The sequence below is a fragment of the Linepithema humile genome, chromosome 3, assembly GCF_040581485.1.
Source record: "Linepithema humile isolate Giens D197 chromosome 3, Lhum_UNIL_v1.0, whole genome shotgun sequence".
NCBI lineage: Eukaryota > Metazoa > Arthropoda > Insecta > Hymenoptera > Formicidae > Linepithema > Linepithema humile.
The window spans coordinates 24,395,735-24,412,128 of record NC_090130.1 but is presented as its reverse complement, the minus strand read 5'-3'; the positions used below and the strand labels follow the sequence as shown (position 1 = coordinate 24,412,128).

The 16,394-nt window shown below is 32.8% G+C and overlaps 3 protein-coding genes across 3 annotated transcripts; 1 reads left to right on the top strand and 2 right to left on the bottom strand.

Annotated features, from left to right (window-relative positions):
- Positions 1–277: 277 nt before the first annotated feature.
- LOC105668834 (zinc finger protein 345-like) lies at positions 278–3,560 on the bottom strand. The gene is made up of 3 exons (XM_012361455.2): positions 3,413–3,560; positions 3,053–3,338; positions 278–2,878 (listed from the first exon to the last, which is right to left on the bottom strand). Exons 2-3 carry the CDS (start codon positions 3,206–3,208, stop codon positions 452–454), a joined length of 2,583 nt encoding a protein of 860 aa, XP_012216878.2. The 5' UTR covers positions 3,209–3,338; positions 3,413–3,560; the 3' UTR covers positions 278–451.
- Positions 3,561–5,308: 1,748 nt separating this feature from the next.
- Positions 5,309–7,323, top strand: LOC105668748 (probable methyltransferase-like protein 15 homolog). The gene is made up of 2 exons (XM_012361281.2): positions 5,309–5,447; positions 5,667–7,323. Exon 2 carries the CDS (start codon positions 5,954–5,956, stop codon positions 7,100–7,102), a length of 1,149 nt encoding a protein of 382 aa, XP_012216704.1. The 5' UTR covers positions 5,309–5,447; positions 5,667–5,953; the 3' UTR covers positions 7,103–7,323.
- On the bottom strand, positions 7,254–14,431 carry pug (pug C-1-tetrahydrofolate synthase, cytoplasmic). Its single transcript, XM_012361280.2, has 12 exons — positions 14,194–14,431; positions 13,338–13,673; positions 12,562–12,654; positions 12,319–12,460; positions 12,105–12,216; positions 9,867–10,432; positions 9,474–9,777; positions 9,180–9,397; positions 8,483–8,946; positions 8,027–8,279; positions 7,541–7,726; positions 7,254–7,463 (listed from the first exon to the last, which is right to left on the bottom strand). Exons 1-12 carry the CDS (start codon positions 14,241–14,243, stop codon positions 7,374–7,376), a joined length of 2,814 nt encoding a protein of 937 aa, XP_012216703.2. The 5' UTR covers positions 14,244–14,431; the 3' UTR covers positions 7,254–7,373.
- Between the last annotated feature and the right edge of the window lie 1,963 nt (positions 14,432–16,394).

Below are 16,394 nucleotides of genomic sequence, written 5' to 3'. Positions count from 1 at the left end.
ATTACAATAAAAATTACAAATGTGCATATTCATATTCATAAAAGAATACATTAAAAGTATAATATATTCTTATTATGAACATATTTTATATTTATACAACTATATATTACACATTTACAGTCAATATGAATATACATATATATGTTATAATTATATCATAATATGCATATATTATAATATATGATAATATACATATATTATAATATATATATGAATGATTACAGTCATTATAAATGAATCAAAATTCAAAGCAGAAATAATGTAAAGACATCATTAATCACATAAAAAAGAACCCAATTGTATTATATTAAAAACAATATAAATGCAATTATAAATTATTTACTTGACAGTTGTTTGAAATTCACTTCATATTTACTTGAAAAATATCAGCTTTAAGAAAAAATTGTCACTAATCAATTACGATTATGCCATATTAAATAATTATATAACATTATTTTACTCCAGTTCGTGAAACGCATCGTGTTATTCGCAATAATTCATTCAACTTTTCGCCGAGATGTTTGTTCAGATGAATTCTGACTTCCTGCTGACTGTTGTATTTTTCTCTACATTCTGGACATTTCTCGGTTATACCCTCTCCGTGTTCCTTCTTGCGGTGTTTTGAGCGATTATTGTAGGTGGAGAATGACTGGTCACAATCTTGGCACTGGAAAGGCTGTTCATTCGTATGCTTCCGACGATGAAGATCCCTGGAGTCTTTTCGTCTAAAACTCATATCACAATACTCACACGAGTATGGCTTTCTACCAGTGTGCAGTAAAATGTGATTGTACAGAGACTTGGTGCCACTAAATCCTTTGCCGCATTGAGCGCATTTGTACCGCTTTTCACCGCCATGCTTGTTCTTGATGTGAGTTATCAGCATCTGCTTGATCCTAAATGTGGCTTTGCATATGTCGCATTCAAATGTCGGGTTTGTTCTGCCTTCATGTACTTTTTCTTTGTGTGCCTTGAGCGACATTTGATGCTTGAATTTCTCATTACATTCGTTGCACTCGTGCAATGGTTGCTGACTTGTTACTAAAGGATCTTTACGACCAATCTGATGTAATTCCGACATGTGGTTCTTGAGAAGGCGATATGTCGGCAAACCCTCATTGCACAAAGGACACGTAAACAATCGAGGTAATGATATGTTCTTGTCCATCTTCCAATGTTTCTCCAGATGCTCGTTCATGTTCTGCTTTTTACTATACGATTTGTTGCATATGTTACAAATATGTCGATTGTTGGAGAAATGACTTTTCCTGTGACCCTTCAGTGCATTAACAGTCATACAACGCAGACCACATACGTTGCACTGATAAGGTTTCTCGCCTGTATGCGTTCGAAGATGTTCCTTCAATCGGGCTTTGATTTGATAAGACTTTCCGCATAGCTCGCAAATATGCGGTCTGGCACCTTTGTGCACAAAGAGGTAATGTTCATACAAAGAGTTCTCCGCACTAAATTCGTTGTTGCATGTACTGCAGACAAACTCGTTCATGTTTTCATTATGTCGCATCTCATGGAATTCGAGTCTCTCCTTGCGTATGAAACGTTTAGGACACATCGAACATTGATATTGCCGCCGGGAAATCGCTTTCGCTTCATATCCATCAACCATCAATGATAGAGTGGAGTCCTCGCAGGCGGCGCATGTTATCAGATCATTAATAGCATCTGGATCTAAATCTATTGTTATCGATTCTCCACAGAGACTACAATTTACAGCACTTTCCTCCTTTTCGGCAGCGTTTGTGGCTTCATTGGCACTTGTCTCATTTGTATCCATCTTATAGTCTTTCTCTTTGGTGCAAATATCCTTAGCAGTTGTTTTTTTGTTTTTTCTAATCTTCTTTTTTCTTCCTTTTTGATGCAATATCTTTCTCTTTTGAAATGTAATGCCTTTTTGTGATACTGGCAAAGTTCCACATATTTTGTTGGTACTTGGTTTTTCATGGATAATATCACTGGCTATTTCTTGATTCAACAAAGATTCCTGTAGTTCATTTTCCACATTTGATTCCTTCCTATAGGCTCCATTAACAAGTTCCATTGTATCTCCTTTATATGCTTCATCTTGTATTGATGATTGTATATTTACAATAACCAGTGAAATTTGAAATGTATAATTACAATCATCTTCATGATTACTTCTTATTAAAATCATTAAATCTATATTACATTTTGGGCATGTATATATTACATCACTGTATAATTTGGATAACGTCATCATTTCTATTTTTTCATTCTCATTATCTTCAAGTAAATTAATATGTGCTGTATTAAGATTTTCTTTTGAGTGTTCTGAAACATTTTGAATAAAGTCATGATTGTTGATGTCTTCTTGTAACATTGGCGAGCTGTCTTGCATTTTATCAATATTTTGTTCATTATGGTTAGTAATGTCTTTGGCAATATCATTACATAATGATAAGTTATTCAATTTGTCTTCTACGTTTAATTTATTTCTACAAATTCCTTTAACGAGCTCCGTTGTATCTTCACACGCTTGTGCATTTTTTTCCAATATCAATTTTTCCGTTTGATCTACAACAATCAATGAAATATGGAACGGATAATAACAACCTTCAGGATTATTCTTTACTAAGATTTTTAGATTTATGTTGCAATTTGGACATGTATATATCATGTCACTATAGAGATTTGAAATTGCTGTTATTTCTATTTTATGATTTTCATCAACTACAAGTAAAGAGTTGATTCCTGCTGAGTTGATTCCTGCTGAGTTGATTCCTGCTGTATTATATTTTTTCTTAGAATTTAAAACAATATTTTGAGCGAATTCATAATAATTATTAATTCTTTCATGACAGTCCCAACATATGTATTCAGAATCAGCCTCTAGTAAGATCTGAAAAGAAAATATATATAGTATTCAGACTTGTTTCTTGAAAAATAAGGATTATTTATTTATGTATGTATTACACATTTCTATATAAATAAAGAAGTTTGATTTATAAAAAGATGGCTGTAAATGCTGTTCAAAGAATGAATTAATCACTTAATATACAAAGTATTAGCGTACCTTGGTTGGTAACGTGATGATTAATTTTTCTTTCTGCGATACCTCATCAAAAATATATTCTCTTTCTTCAAGTTGAACACCACAAACATTACATATTAATGTATCATTTGCATCCGTTTTGGTATTTTTACAAATTGTATACAAAAATTCATCCATTTTGGTATTTTTACAAATTGTATACAAAAATTGTTGTTTTTTAAATATACAATTGTATTTATAATAAATATGTTTCCATATTTCTTTCAAATATTTATATCAGTAGATCCTTTTTTGAGGTTATAATTACCTGGCAAGAGAAAAATGTTTAATAATTCATAAATTTTACGTAAAGTAGATATCATTATATGTGCAAGTATTTACCAAAATTTAATATAATATATATTATATATACAATTGTAGCAAAGATAAATAATTATCTTTGAACATTTGCTTTGCAATTTCTTGATAAACATCCACCAGTATCGAAGAAAAGCGCAACTGATGCATAGCAGACGTCATCTTACGGTAATGCACGGTATTATGTAGTCAAATCATAACCTTCACGGTAATTTTAAAAGAAACTTACAATGATAAATTTTATAAAGTTTATATGCCAAATTCTATTTAAATTCTATTTAAATAATAGTTACAATAAAATAAATTTATAACTCTAAACATTATAATGTTTTATTTTAAATTAATTTTTTTATTAAATAATTATTATTTACTTTGCTCTATGCTTCGATATCTCGATAATTTCAACAAACTTCGCTTCGCGGTTAGTCAGAAACATGTCGCGATAAATTGCAAAGTGTATTCTTTCGTATTTGTCCGTAATAGTTACGTAATAGTTACGTTTAAAAGTAAATTGTGTGCGCGATGAATTATTGAAAGTGTATCGTAAAGTGTCCGTAAATAACATGTGCGATTGCTATCGTATATCAATATCATGATTCGATACGGGAATAGGTACGGGATAATGCGGATAACCTATATTATTTCAGTCAAAAGTATTAAGAGAAACGTTATTCAAAATATTTTTAGGGAATTTGATTAAAGATTATTTTGGGACATCCGCGTGCAATAAGTTAATAAGAAAAGAGCAAGTCATTTATTCGTGTTGTCAAGGATTTGTTGAATAAATCGCAAACTTTAATATTGTAAAATCTTAAAACTTGAACCGCAGGATTGTTGAATATGATACGTACGTACTATATACGATATTAAATGACGAGCAAAGTGACGAAACAAAGGCAAACAATCTGTTGTTAATATTTTTTAATCTTTTTTTTATATATTCTGTAGTAGTTCACTATTTTAATTATTTCTTATATTTATTAAAATATGTGAAATTTTATTTTATAGAACAATGAATTTGTTTGTTTTATTTGCATTTTTGTACTTATTTTTTTTATTTCAAAGACTGAATGTTATTTTATATTTGGCGCCAAGGTGCAAAGTGCAGTCCCAGTGTAAAACAACATTGCACTGCAATGTGATTGGTCCATTATTTAAACTGCTTAAAATCGTATATTTCGCGCCTTTCACGGTCACTCGTAAAAAGTCGCGCATGGCGGATCGCGGAGTGAATTTCAATCGTTCGGTATTTCTCGCGGTTTTTATCGAGTAAAAGTGAATCTCGTGCGCTAACAGTTATCGGACGTGTTGTGTATAGTGTTCGTGGTACCGTAGACGTTGTATGCAATTGCCATCAATCACTAATATCAATATTTGAGACTGGACAATCTGCTTGTGTGTGTGTGTGTCGAATGGATGAAAATCATCTTCACATATTTCAACCCATTTTTTCGTTGATGTGTAGCGGAATGTAATAGATGCATGATCATCATTAGGTATGTACATCACCGGATATACCAAGTTATTTTGTATATTAAATAGTGACTAAGATTAATTTACGTTATGTCGACCGCTTTTGATATTTTAATATTTCAATTTTTAATACTTTATTATTATCTTGGCTCATTGTTTCGAACATTTCACTACGTCAGAAAACGTTTTTATATATTATTTATATGTTACTAATCATTACTGCTATCAGTTTGTACCGTCACACAATATTCTTTTATTTATTTTTTACACTACTTTTATCGAATAATATTTTAATAATTAGTATATGTATTTATATATCAGTGTTGATATATCAATTACATTGAGCTTATTGTTAGATTTTCTAACAATAAATACTTGAGCTCATCGAGCTCATTTGATAATCACAAAACTTTACCGACAACTTTATTATTATTCGGTAAAATAGAGCGCGGTAAAAATGTGATACCAAATCTGCAACAGTGTTATACATAACCTAAAAATTGGTGACCGCCGTCATGGCTGGTAGTTACAAAAATTTCATGAAATTATTGGAATCGTGGCCATTAGACAGAAGCAAAGCTGGCAAGTAAGTACATTACAAAATAATGTGCATATATATTATTTTTAATTCTACATTATTTAATGATTGTGTGTGTGTGTGTGTGTGGTGCTTATTTCTGAAAATATAAGTTAGGTTAGTATGCTTTTCTTTATTGTTGATATATTTTTATTGGTGAACAAAATATAATATTTAGCACATTATTATTGTGTATGACATACTTAAATTCCTGTGTGTGGCTTTCAGAGATTTGGGACAACATATTCGTGATCAAGTGAAGATTGCATTTGCAAAGGGCGACGCAGCTAGTCAACCAGATCTCGAACAGTGTAACCGGTACTATTCAAGTTTAAAGAGAATTTCATCAAATCATTACGGACAGATTTATAAACGTTCTTTGTTAAGCACAGCAAGCGGATTAAACAGAGAGCAATGTAACTTGGCGTTAACTCCAGAAATGTTAGATTATTTGCAAAAAGAAGATAAGAATATATTTAAAAGGTTTTATGACAAGATCAAATATACTATAAAACATGATTAGAATTACATTCACACACTTTGTAAATAAGTTTGTTAAAAAGAAATGTTTTAGTAGTGAAACATGTGCATTATTGGCAAGCATTAACTTGTCATGTTCTGCTAATGTGAGAAGATATAGTTTAAAATACGATGTTTGCACTAATGAAAATTTTCACGTACCGGTTATGGCACAGGAAGTATTGGCACATATGAATCCATCACCAGGCGAGACATATATAGACATGACATTTGGTGCTGGTGGACACACCATTAAACTTTTAGAACATACACCGGATATAAAGATATTTGCATTAGATAGAGATCCTGCAGCACACGAATTTGCTAAACAGTTATCACAGAAATATCCAGGGAAAATAATTCCTTTGCTAGGTAGATTTTCGGAATTACCACAGTTACTTCAACAACACAATGTTGAGAAAAATAGCATAGATGGCTTTCTGTTCGATTTTGGTTGCTCATCAATGCAATTTGATGTGGCAAATAGAGGTTTCTCCTTATCCAAAAATGGACCGTTAGATATGAGGATGGATGGATTTCGGTATCCAGAACAGCCTACTGCCGCGGACGTATTAGAGAGAGCAACAGAGGAAGATCTGGCTCGTATCATAAAATATTATGGGGAGGAGAAGCGTGCTAAGAAAATCGCACGCGCTATTGTCGAGGCTAGATATAGATTTAGAAAATTAGAGACTACGAAGGAACTGGCTCAGCTAATCGAGTCCGCTTTAGATGGTGAAATCAGAAGGGACAGTCTTGGTAGATTTTCGCACAGCGCCACAAAAACATTTCAAGCACTTAGGATTTTTGTCAATAACGAATTAAACGAAATTAATTACGCTGTACTTCTTGCGTCAATATACTTGAAACTGTCCGGTCGTTTAATAACGATTTCTTTTCACTCGCTCGAAGATATTGTAATTAAGAGACATCTCTCTGGAAACATAATAGATAATATGGCCAATACCATAGCGTTAAAGTATGCGAGTCGTGGTAAAGTTTTTGATAAGAACGAATGCGAACAGTTAACACAATCGTCGTGGAAAATGATGCATAAGCATGTTCTCACACCTACAGCTGAGGAAATCGAAAGAAACCCGAGATCACGATCGGCGAAACTCCGTGCTATCGTTAAAGTAAAATAAATATTTTTTTACATATGAGAACATGTTTATACGTTTCTGTCAATATACAACTACATTGAGATTGTGTAATGATGATATATGTACAATGTATTTATTTTAACAGAATATATTGTCAACACGCATATTTGTATATAAGTAGTAAGAAATATACTTGTTGAAACTTGTAAAAAAACATTTATTGATAATTATATATTGGTATATAAATTGCTAATTTATTAATACATCACATATTGTAGAAATGTTTTTATCGTTAGAAACACAATTATCCCGTTTAAAACAAACCTTCTATTTCACCTGTTTCGCTATTCCAATCCATATCATAAATACTCGGTCTAGTTGAAAGTCCAGGCATCATCATAATCTGAAATATATAATAAGATAGTTAATAGATAATTTTTTGATTTAACAATTGAGAAATGTAAGAATCATTGTACTTACTTCTCCCACTATGGGAATAACGAATCCGGCGCCGACGGAAACGAATATGTCGTTAATATCGAGAGTGAAATCGGTTGGTGCACCTTTGATAGATGGATTTCCAGTTAACGAATTCGATGTTTTTGCCATACATATTGGGAATTTGTTGTATCCTAATTTGTTGTAATTTTCGATCTTTTGCTGCACCTGTAACAGATATCAAACTTTTATATTCTTTTCGGTGGAAAAATTTAATTTTTTAATGATATATCGTATATTTGATAAAAAATGCAGTATACAAAGTATCAATTTTTTTAAATATAACATTTAAATTTTTTTGTGAGAAGTATAATTATTTCATTGAAAAAAATTCGTGTAATTGTTAATATGGATATTAATGATTATATTAATAAAACTAATCTCCTTGTATTGGAGAATATATAGTTTTAGAAATTCTGAAAAATAAATATCGATCAATTTTATAAAATTAATGTAAAATTTGTCTACCTTTTCCGCAAGGACGACTTGACCTGCGCCATACAATTCTTTGGCTATTTTATTGATTTTTTCCTCGATGCTGTCCTCGAGATTGTATAAGAGCTTGAAATTACTAGGTTTCTCAGTGGCGGCTATCACTGCATCTGCAAGTGCTGTGGCACCAGCACCACCGTCGGCCCAATGAGTACATATCACTGCATCAGCGGCACCGCTATCCAACGCTGCTTGTCTAACGAGATCTAGCTCTGCTTGGGTATCGGTGCTGAAAGAATAATGCCACTTTATGTTCGTAATCTGCAGTCGAGTGCATTAATTAAATTAATTTTGTACTAATTCTATTTCGTTATAAAATTTACGTCAACATATTCATCAGTTATTCTTTCACTAGAAATAGAAGAAATATATAAATGATTTAAATTGTCACTTTTAAGAGATTTATTTAAAGATGATTGAAGAAAAATTTACTTGTGAGAGTTGATGGCGACAATTACGGGCACGTCATATTTCAGACCATTGCTGATGTGCTTCTGCAGATTTGGCAGGCCTTTTCTAACGAGTTCGATATTCTCTTCGAGATATTCTTTCTTAAGAGGTGCTCCAGTTGTCACCGGCGGCCCGCCGCCGTGCATCTTCAATGCTCTGATAGTCGCCACGAGTACGACAGCGTGTGGTATGTGTCCCGAGGTACGACACTTGATGTCGAAGAACTTTTCCATACCGATATCCGATCCGAATCCGGCTTCCGTTACTACAATACCTTCCGGTCCGACCAATTTTAGAGCAATTGCATCTGCGATAATAGATGAACATCCGTGGGCTATATTCGCGAATGGTCCAGTGTGTACCATTACTGGTGTGCCCTCCAATGATTGCATAAGTGTCGGTTCTATGGCATCTTTCAACAGAATCGCCATTGCGCCTGTCATGCCCTGAGGATTAACAGATATTTAGACAAGCGACAAATTGTTTTCGTTATATAAACCCCGTTACGCGAGCAGTATCTCTAATTAATCGTATTCTACATTATGAAAATGACACTGACGCGACATGATTTAACAAAATGGATAATGAATAATAGCTATTTTTTCTTGTCGATGATGAATAATGACATAGAAACACTTTAAATAATTCTACGCGTGATAAATTTTACAATTATACTAACAAAGTCGTCAGCAGTTAAAGGCTCGCCACTTTTGCTAAATCCGACAACGATGTTACTAAGCCGCGTCTTCATATCCTCGATACTGGTCGACAAAGCCAGGATTGCCATTATTTCGGAACCGACGGAAATGCAGAACGACGTTTCTCTCGTCTTGCCTTTCTCGGTTGAGCTCTGACCGATGGTGATCTTCCGCAAGAATCGGTCGTTAATATCCACCACTGTAGCAAAAGATGTTTTTATAAATGCAATGTTTTATTGCAATGGATATATTGTTTATAAATATTTATGCCGTACCTCGTGTCCATGTGATGTTCGCCGGATCAACGTCCAATCTTGCGAATCGACGTTGCTCTTCCTGCGTCAACGCATTCGGATCAGTTTTAGCGATACCAAGTTTCTGCAATCGTCTCAGTTGTATTTTCGAGAACTGTCTGACGCCCTTGATAGTCGGTACCAGGCGATCGTACAGGGCTTTATCAGGTTGAGTTGACTCGTGGAAGTATCGTGCGTCGATTTGCGCCGCTAGAAGATTATTCGCGGCGCTGACAGCGTGAATATCGCCGGTCAGGTGAAGATTGAACTCCTCCATAGGAATCACCTATAATAAAATCGAGTTAGGTCATTGTAGTCGATGAACAACGGCTACGAAAAGTATCGATATTATTCGAGAAAGTTCCTTCGTCCTACCTGCGAATATCCTCCTCCGGCAGCTCCTCCTTTAACGCCGAATGTAGGTCCTTGACTAGGTTGTCTCAGGGTGACGAAGGAATTTTTACCTTTGTGCGCCGTTAGCGCTTGCACCAAGCCCAGCGAAGTTGTGCTTTTTCCCTCGCCGAACGGCGTCGGCGTGATACCCGCTACTACGACGAGCTTTCCATTCTGTTGATTCTTCAGTCGTTGCAACACGTTGAGACCGATCTTGGCTTTTGTGCTACCGTAAGGGCTAAACTCGTTCGGCGTTAATCCAATCTCGTCGGCTAATGTAGCAATCAGTTTCGGTTCTTGACTCCTGGATATGTCGATGTCGCTCGGTACAGGTTTCACAGGAGATATTTTAAGTATTCGAAGATCCCATTGAGTGCTCAGTAGCTTCTGCGCCGACCTTTGCGCGGATATCACGGTGTTTTTCATCAACATCGCTACTGTCATCGGGCCAACGCCGCCCGGTACTGGAGTGATGTATGAAGCTACCTTGGCAGCGTCTTCGTACTCTACGTCGCCCACTAGACGATATCCACTTTTCTTCGTCGGATCTGAAATTTCCTTAACGTTAGTAGTGTTGCTTTTTGTGAATTCTTTAAATATATGTTTTATATTTTCACGTTTTTGCTATATGCAGAAAATTTATAATACTTTTACAAGAGAAACACCAGGCATGGCTCCCTTCGATTTCACCAAGTCTGATATATATTATAGTCCTCCCACGAATTCATAATAAAATAATATAATTTAATTTAATTAAACAAAATAATGCAATTTCTTAAGCATTCGCGAGAAAAACGCGTTTAAAAATTTACGGTCTACGTATGTTTTTCACTTTTTACACGTGGTATGCTCTGAACGCTAGCTCTTGCTCGTCACGAATGAACCCAACGGTCTAAATACTATTCAAACAACCCCAGTGTCACACAAAAAAAACTCAGGTAGCGTGCGTATAAGTTTAGACAATGACAGATACCCTTATCAAAAAGGGAACCTTTTCTTTAGTCGAAATTCGTTGCTGATATAAGAATAAAAATCGTGGCAAAAGAAATAATTAAAAATTTGTTTATTGACTCGGCGAAATCGGAGGGGGCCATGTCTGATGTTTTCCTTGTTAGTTTATTATATAATTTGTGTACAGTACGAAATTATATAAATACTTTTCTTAACAAAAAAACTAGCATGTCAAAAATATTTCTAAGTTGATACGCTTACAAATCTTTCAATTTAGTAAACTATATGCAAATAAAACGTAATTGAGATTTTAATAAATAAAATTAAAAATTGAGAATATTTTTTTATATTTTAATTTTTGAAAAATTATTATAATTTTTTAAACAACAAATTTTTTCTATTTCAAAAAATCACAGTTAAGAATTGAAATATCACTTATACCTTGCGCCCTCGATAGCGTCTCTTTCCTGAACTGTGCACACAGTTTACACAAAACTTTGACGTTTTTCTTTGCAAGAAACTTGATAACAGCGCGCTGCGTACGGTACTCGATACTAATTATTCGAATATCATAACAATTATAAAGTTATCACCACGAGGCTACGACTATGCAGGGCGCGAGTAGATATCCCTACCTTTCATTCATTATAAACACATTATAAACCTATTAGCGTTGATTTGTATTTACACAAAAAAAGTCTCATTTATATTTGAACCGCCCTCGTAATATCTACTTGATAAATTATTATACGTGCATTGCTTTATTTGATAAACACTCTACGTACTCGGATTGTTAGAAACTAACGCGTTGTGCGTGACGCACGTACTCGAACGCGACTAGATTTAAACTAAAAAAATTAGGGAGGCTGTTTTCTATATCTTTTTCGTTGAGTCTTTCGACATCTATGATGCATGAATAAAATTTATCTTCTGTCGTAAGAGGAAGAAAAGGGGCTAATAAGCAAGAATCCGATAACAAACGTTACGATAAGCATTATGCAAGCGTATACTGACGCGTTCACAGTTCATGCCTGAATGTCATTTACATGTTCAAAATAATATTTATTGATTTATATTTTTTAAAAGTCTTATAGTAGTAATGTAGATAAATATTCCACTTCTTTTCTAAATTCTGCAATGTATTCACATTTTTTAATTTTAGATTTTTATTGTCTTGATATAAATCGATGGACTAAAGGTGTTAAAATTTTACGTAGAAAATGAATAATATATCGAAAAATTTAGTAATCACAAAACGAAGTTACATACCTGGTATGGAATTAATGCCGCAATCGATGACAACGGCACCTGGTTTAATCCAATCACCTTTAACAAATTTGGGTTGCCCTATGCCCACCACTAAAATATCAGCTTGACGTACCTGTAATAAAATTTTTTTTAATGGTGCAAGTTTTAATTAGCATTATTTTTTATATTTTATTTTATGAGATGTAAAAAATCATAAATTTGAATGATTGCTTACAACATGAGGGAGATTTTTCGTTTTTGAGTGACAAACTGTTACGGTAGCATTCTGCCATTTTAATAATTCAGCTGCGGGAGTGCCGACGATCTTGCTTCTTCCTAAAACAACAGCTTGAGCGCCAGCAATAGGTACGCCGCTCCTAAAAATTGTTTTCTCAATTTAGTTTAACATTATTGCGTAATAAAAAAGAGCTTTCTGTATTGTTCAATATCAAAACAAATTATTGATAAAACAGCGCACCTTTTAATTAACTCGATACAACCGTTTGGAGTGCATGGTAAAAATCCAGACGTGTCACCGATTGCAGTTCGACCTTCATTAATAGTATTTAATCTGCAATTAAATTAGTTTATAACTGTATTTATTATGTTTTGCAACAAGTCTTTTAATATTTGATAGGAAAAAGATTTTTGAAATTTTGTTATAACGTAATTATTGCAAATTATTTATAAATCTTTGCATCAGAATATATTTTTGACCGTTTATATGTTCCTATCAATTCACGGCATGTCAAAGGGCACATTATTACTGTTTTTCTGTTGCTTATCGCCAATCAATGCGTCACGAAATGCGTCTTCTTCGATATTTCACACTTTCGTAATACTAATATCGTACTTTCGTAATACTCATCAAGAAAAAATTTGGAAAAAATTTTTACGTTATATTAAAATTTAAATTACGCTAGTGCAGATAGTCATTTATGCGGAATACAAAATTACGTTTTGCTCAAAACAGTAAATTAATAAATAAATTATAAAGTAGATGTTAATAATCATAAATATTATTAACGATTAAAAAATCGATATTATTAATTGAAGTTATGTTCGATAATAAATCATAATTTTAGACATTTTATAATATCTGTTCTTATGAGCTACATAATATTTCTCAAAAAAAACAATAAGTTGTAGTAGAAGTAGAATTTTAGGTCACGAAATTTAGACTCGAAACAAAAATAATGATAAAAAAATTAAGAGTATCATCTTATATAATATACAATGTATATATTTGTTTACCCATCGACGTCTTTCTCCGGTGATACTAGATCGGTGATCAAGTTTGAATTGATTTTATGGATACTGTCGAGCGGCATTTGTACAATAATTCCATGGACTCCTGGATCCTTATTCAGTTTATTGATTTTGTTGATAAGATCGATTTCTGTCGTGGTGTTAGGAAGTTGAACATGTTGGACGTTGACTCCTATCTCGCGGGCCGCATTCATTTTCATCTTAATGTAGACATTCGAGTCTTCTCGCGCACCCACTTGGACGATAGCCAAGCCGGGTGCAAAATCGGGTAATTTCTCTTTTAAAGCATTTACATCTCTGACTAAGCCCTGACGGATTTCTCTATAAAATTTCATTGAATGCACACTTGTAAATAATTGTTTATTAATATATTTTTATGTTATTCCATTTATTATTTATTTGATAATTTGTTTTGAAAATTAGCTGTAATTGTTTACGATTAGTTAATATAAAAAAATTATTTAAACGCGTAAATTAATTAATTGCGGGTGAATTAACGTTTTTCAGACATTCGACATTTAAATTTCGCGCGATTTCTTAATATACAATGACAATTATCTTCTAAATATAGGCTATAAAACATTATCACGTTTTATCACATTTAACTTACAATTCAACATTTCTTTCGCGTTTATATTGTAACATTATTTAATTGTACAAATACACCTGTTTGCATATTTTGACATGCCTAACCTAATAAAGTAGAAACACGTGTATTTTAATTACATATATATATATATATATATATATATATATATAATATTGTAACACCATATATAGACATTTATAAGACAGAATTCTCGACATTGACGATTGTACGGAATAAAAGAATGTCACTCACCTTGCCACTTCAGTTCCAGATAATATAACTCCCCTTACGTCCGTAGACATGGCTCTATTTAGAAATCTGGATAAATTTTAAAAATTTATGTAACTTTGGAGCAGATTCCTAGATCGAAACTAATTTTTCCTCAGTTAACACTTTCCTTTACACGCACGAATTGATAAAGTTACTAGTAAACATATGAGCCTGCTCTTTGTTGAGTGACTGATGCTGACCGAGTGAATCTATTTAGTGTTTCCGACCGGTTCACAAGTGGTTCTCGGCTTTGCATAGGGTGTCCAAAAAATATTATTCTAATATTAATTTGAATGAATTCAGATTAAATCCTATACGATGAAAATTCAGCTTTCCTTCTTTTATACTCTGATATATATATAATTTTACTATAAGAACAGTTATACTATATTATTCATAAATATAACTGTTTTTAAAGAAACGGCTAATATAAATTAAATTAGTTATATATGAATTTTTTACATAAACTTACACTTTAAAAAATTAATCTTAAGATATATAATTTGTAACTGCAAGTAAAATGTTTGATAAGAAAGAATCGCAAGTATCATTTGAGTAGATTATAGAGTGTACTGATATACATTTTTTTGAGACACCTTATGTGCATATTATCGTATTTATCGTAGAGTCGGGTTATATAACGTCACGCACACTGGTGATACAAACGACGACGCTTTATGTACACACAATATAGAGAACACGCACGAAGTAAAATTACTGTCACCAATATAATCGAAATATTCCCGTTTTTAATTCTGTATCACTGAGCTTTATATCGATTCAGTGGTTCTCATATTATCGTAATATGTTCTAAAATCGGTTTGATAGATTTATATGTTCTAAATTATCTACAAAACTTTTTCTTTGTAATTTTGTATTGCGAGATGTTTACTCATACAGCACAAAACATCCTCAGGATATCCTCAGGACATCGAGAATATTTCGGTGTCCCAAAGATTCTGAGGACATCGAGATCTCCCCAAGATGTCCCAAGGATATGTAGGATATTTTGTGCTGTATGGGTATCTATTACAAAAGTGACCAAAATTTTTATTGTGTTTTTAATTAGAAAAAAGTAATTGTTTTATTTAGAAAAAAGTAATTGTTTTGAAATTGTTTTAATTTGAAAAAAGTAACGTAGCTTAATATAAAATTTTTGATATATCGACTAATTTTTTGATGAATTAAATAATACAAGTTTAATAATTAATGTTGATCTTACTTGAGAGCGCTCGATATTCGTAGCATGAAACGATTTGACGTAAGAACTCGATAACGATAACTCAGTTTTGCACAGTTTTCGCCGACAAATGCATCTTTGCTGGGGTGCAAAGAATAATATTTCAAAATATCAAGTATGTTTGCCAGCAATGACGAAAATTAGTGCGATAAACTTTGACGCGTCTTACAATCTATCTTATATGTATTTCTAATTAACTTAAACAATATTATCTTCTTAGTCTCACAAAAAATTATCAGTAAAATATAGGAATAACAAATGTAATTAATCTACTGCAAATTTTTTAAAATAAATAGAACAAGCATAAAAATATAAAAATTAAAATTAAACATCAGAAAATAAAAAATAAGAAATTATTAATAAATAATTTTTCTTTTAAATTGAGGATTTAATTAAGATTGTTTATCGCAGCATTTTACGGGAAAAGTAATATAATTAAGGAACGGTAAATGAAATTTATATTTAGTCAAATAAATTCTGAATCGCGGTTTAATAACAATGCAAAGAGAATTTGTTAAAATTTAGTCGGTATATCAGCTGTTAATCAGAGTCCGGATATTATCGTTTTCGTCTGCTCGCACTGGTGATTGGCGATTTGTAATTGTAATATCGTTAGGTCGCGGTTTCGACCAGCCATTGTGCAGTCTCGTTATTCGAGGTCAGAACAATCGCTGAAGATTAGTAAGATTAACTAAGATCTCCCCTCTTCCGTTTAGATTGTCTCGTTGCTGAAAGACCGTTTGAGGAGGGATTTCGTGATACTTGGGCAAATGTGTGTTTGAATATAAGCTCATTCTTTGAATATGGCGGAATAATTTTGTTTTTTGGTAAATATGCATTTTAGGTCATCGATTTTGTTGCCCTTATGTTGTAGGGGGGGAGGGGGGATTATTCTGAGTAATTTCCTGCAAAAAATAAGTGGGAAACGGTTTAGGAAATATAA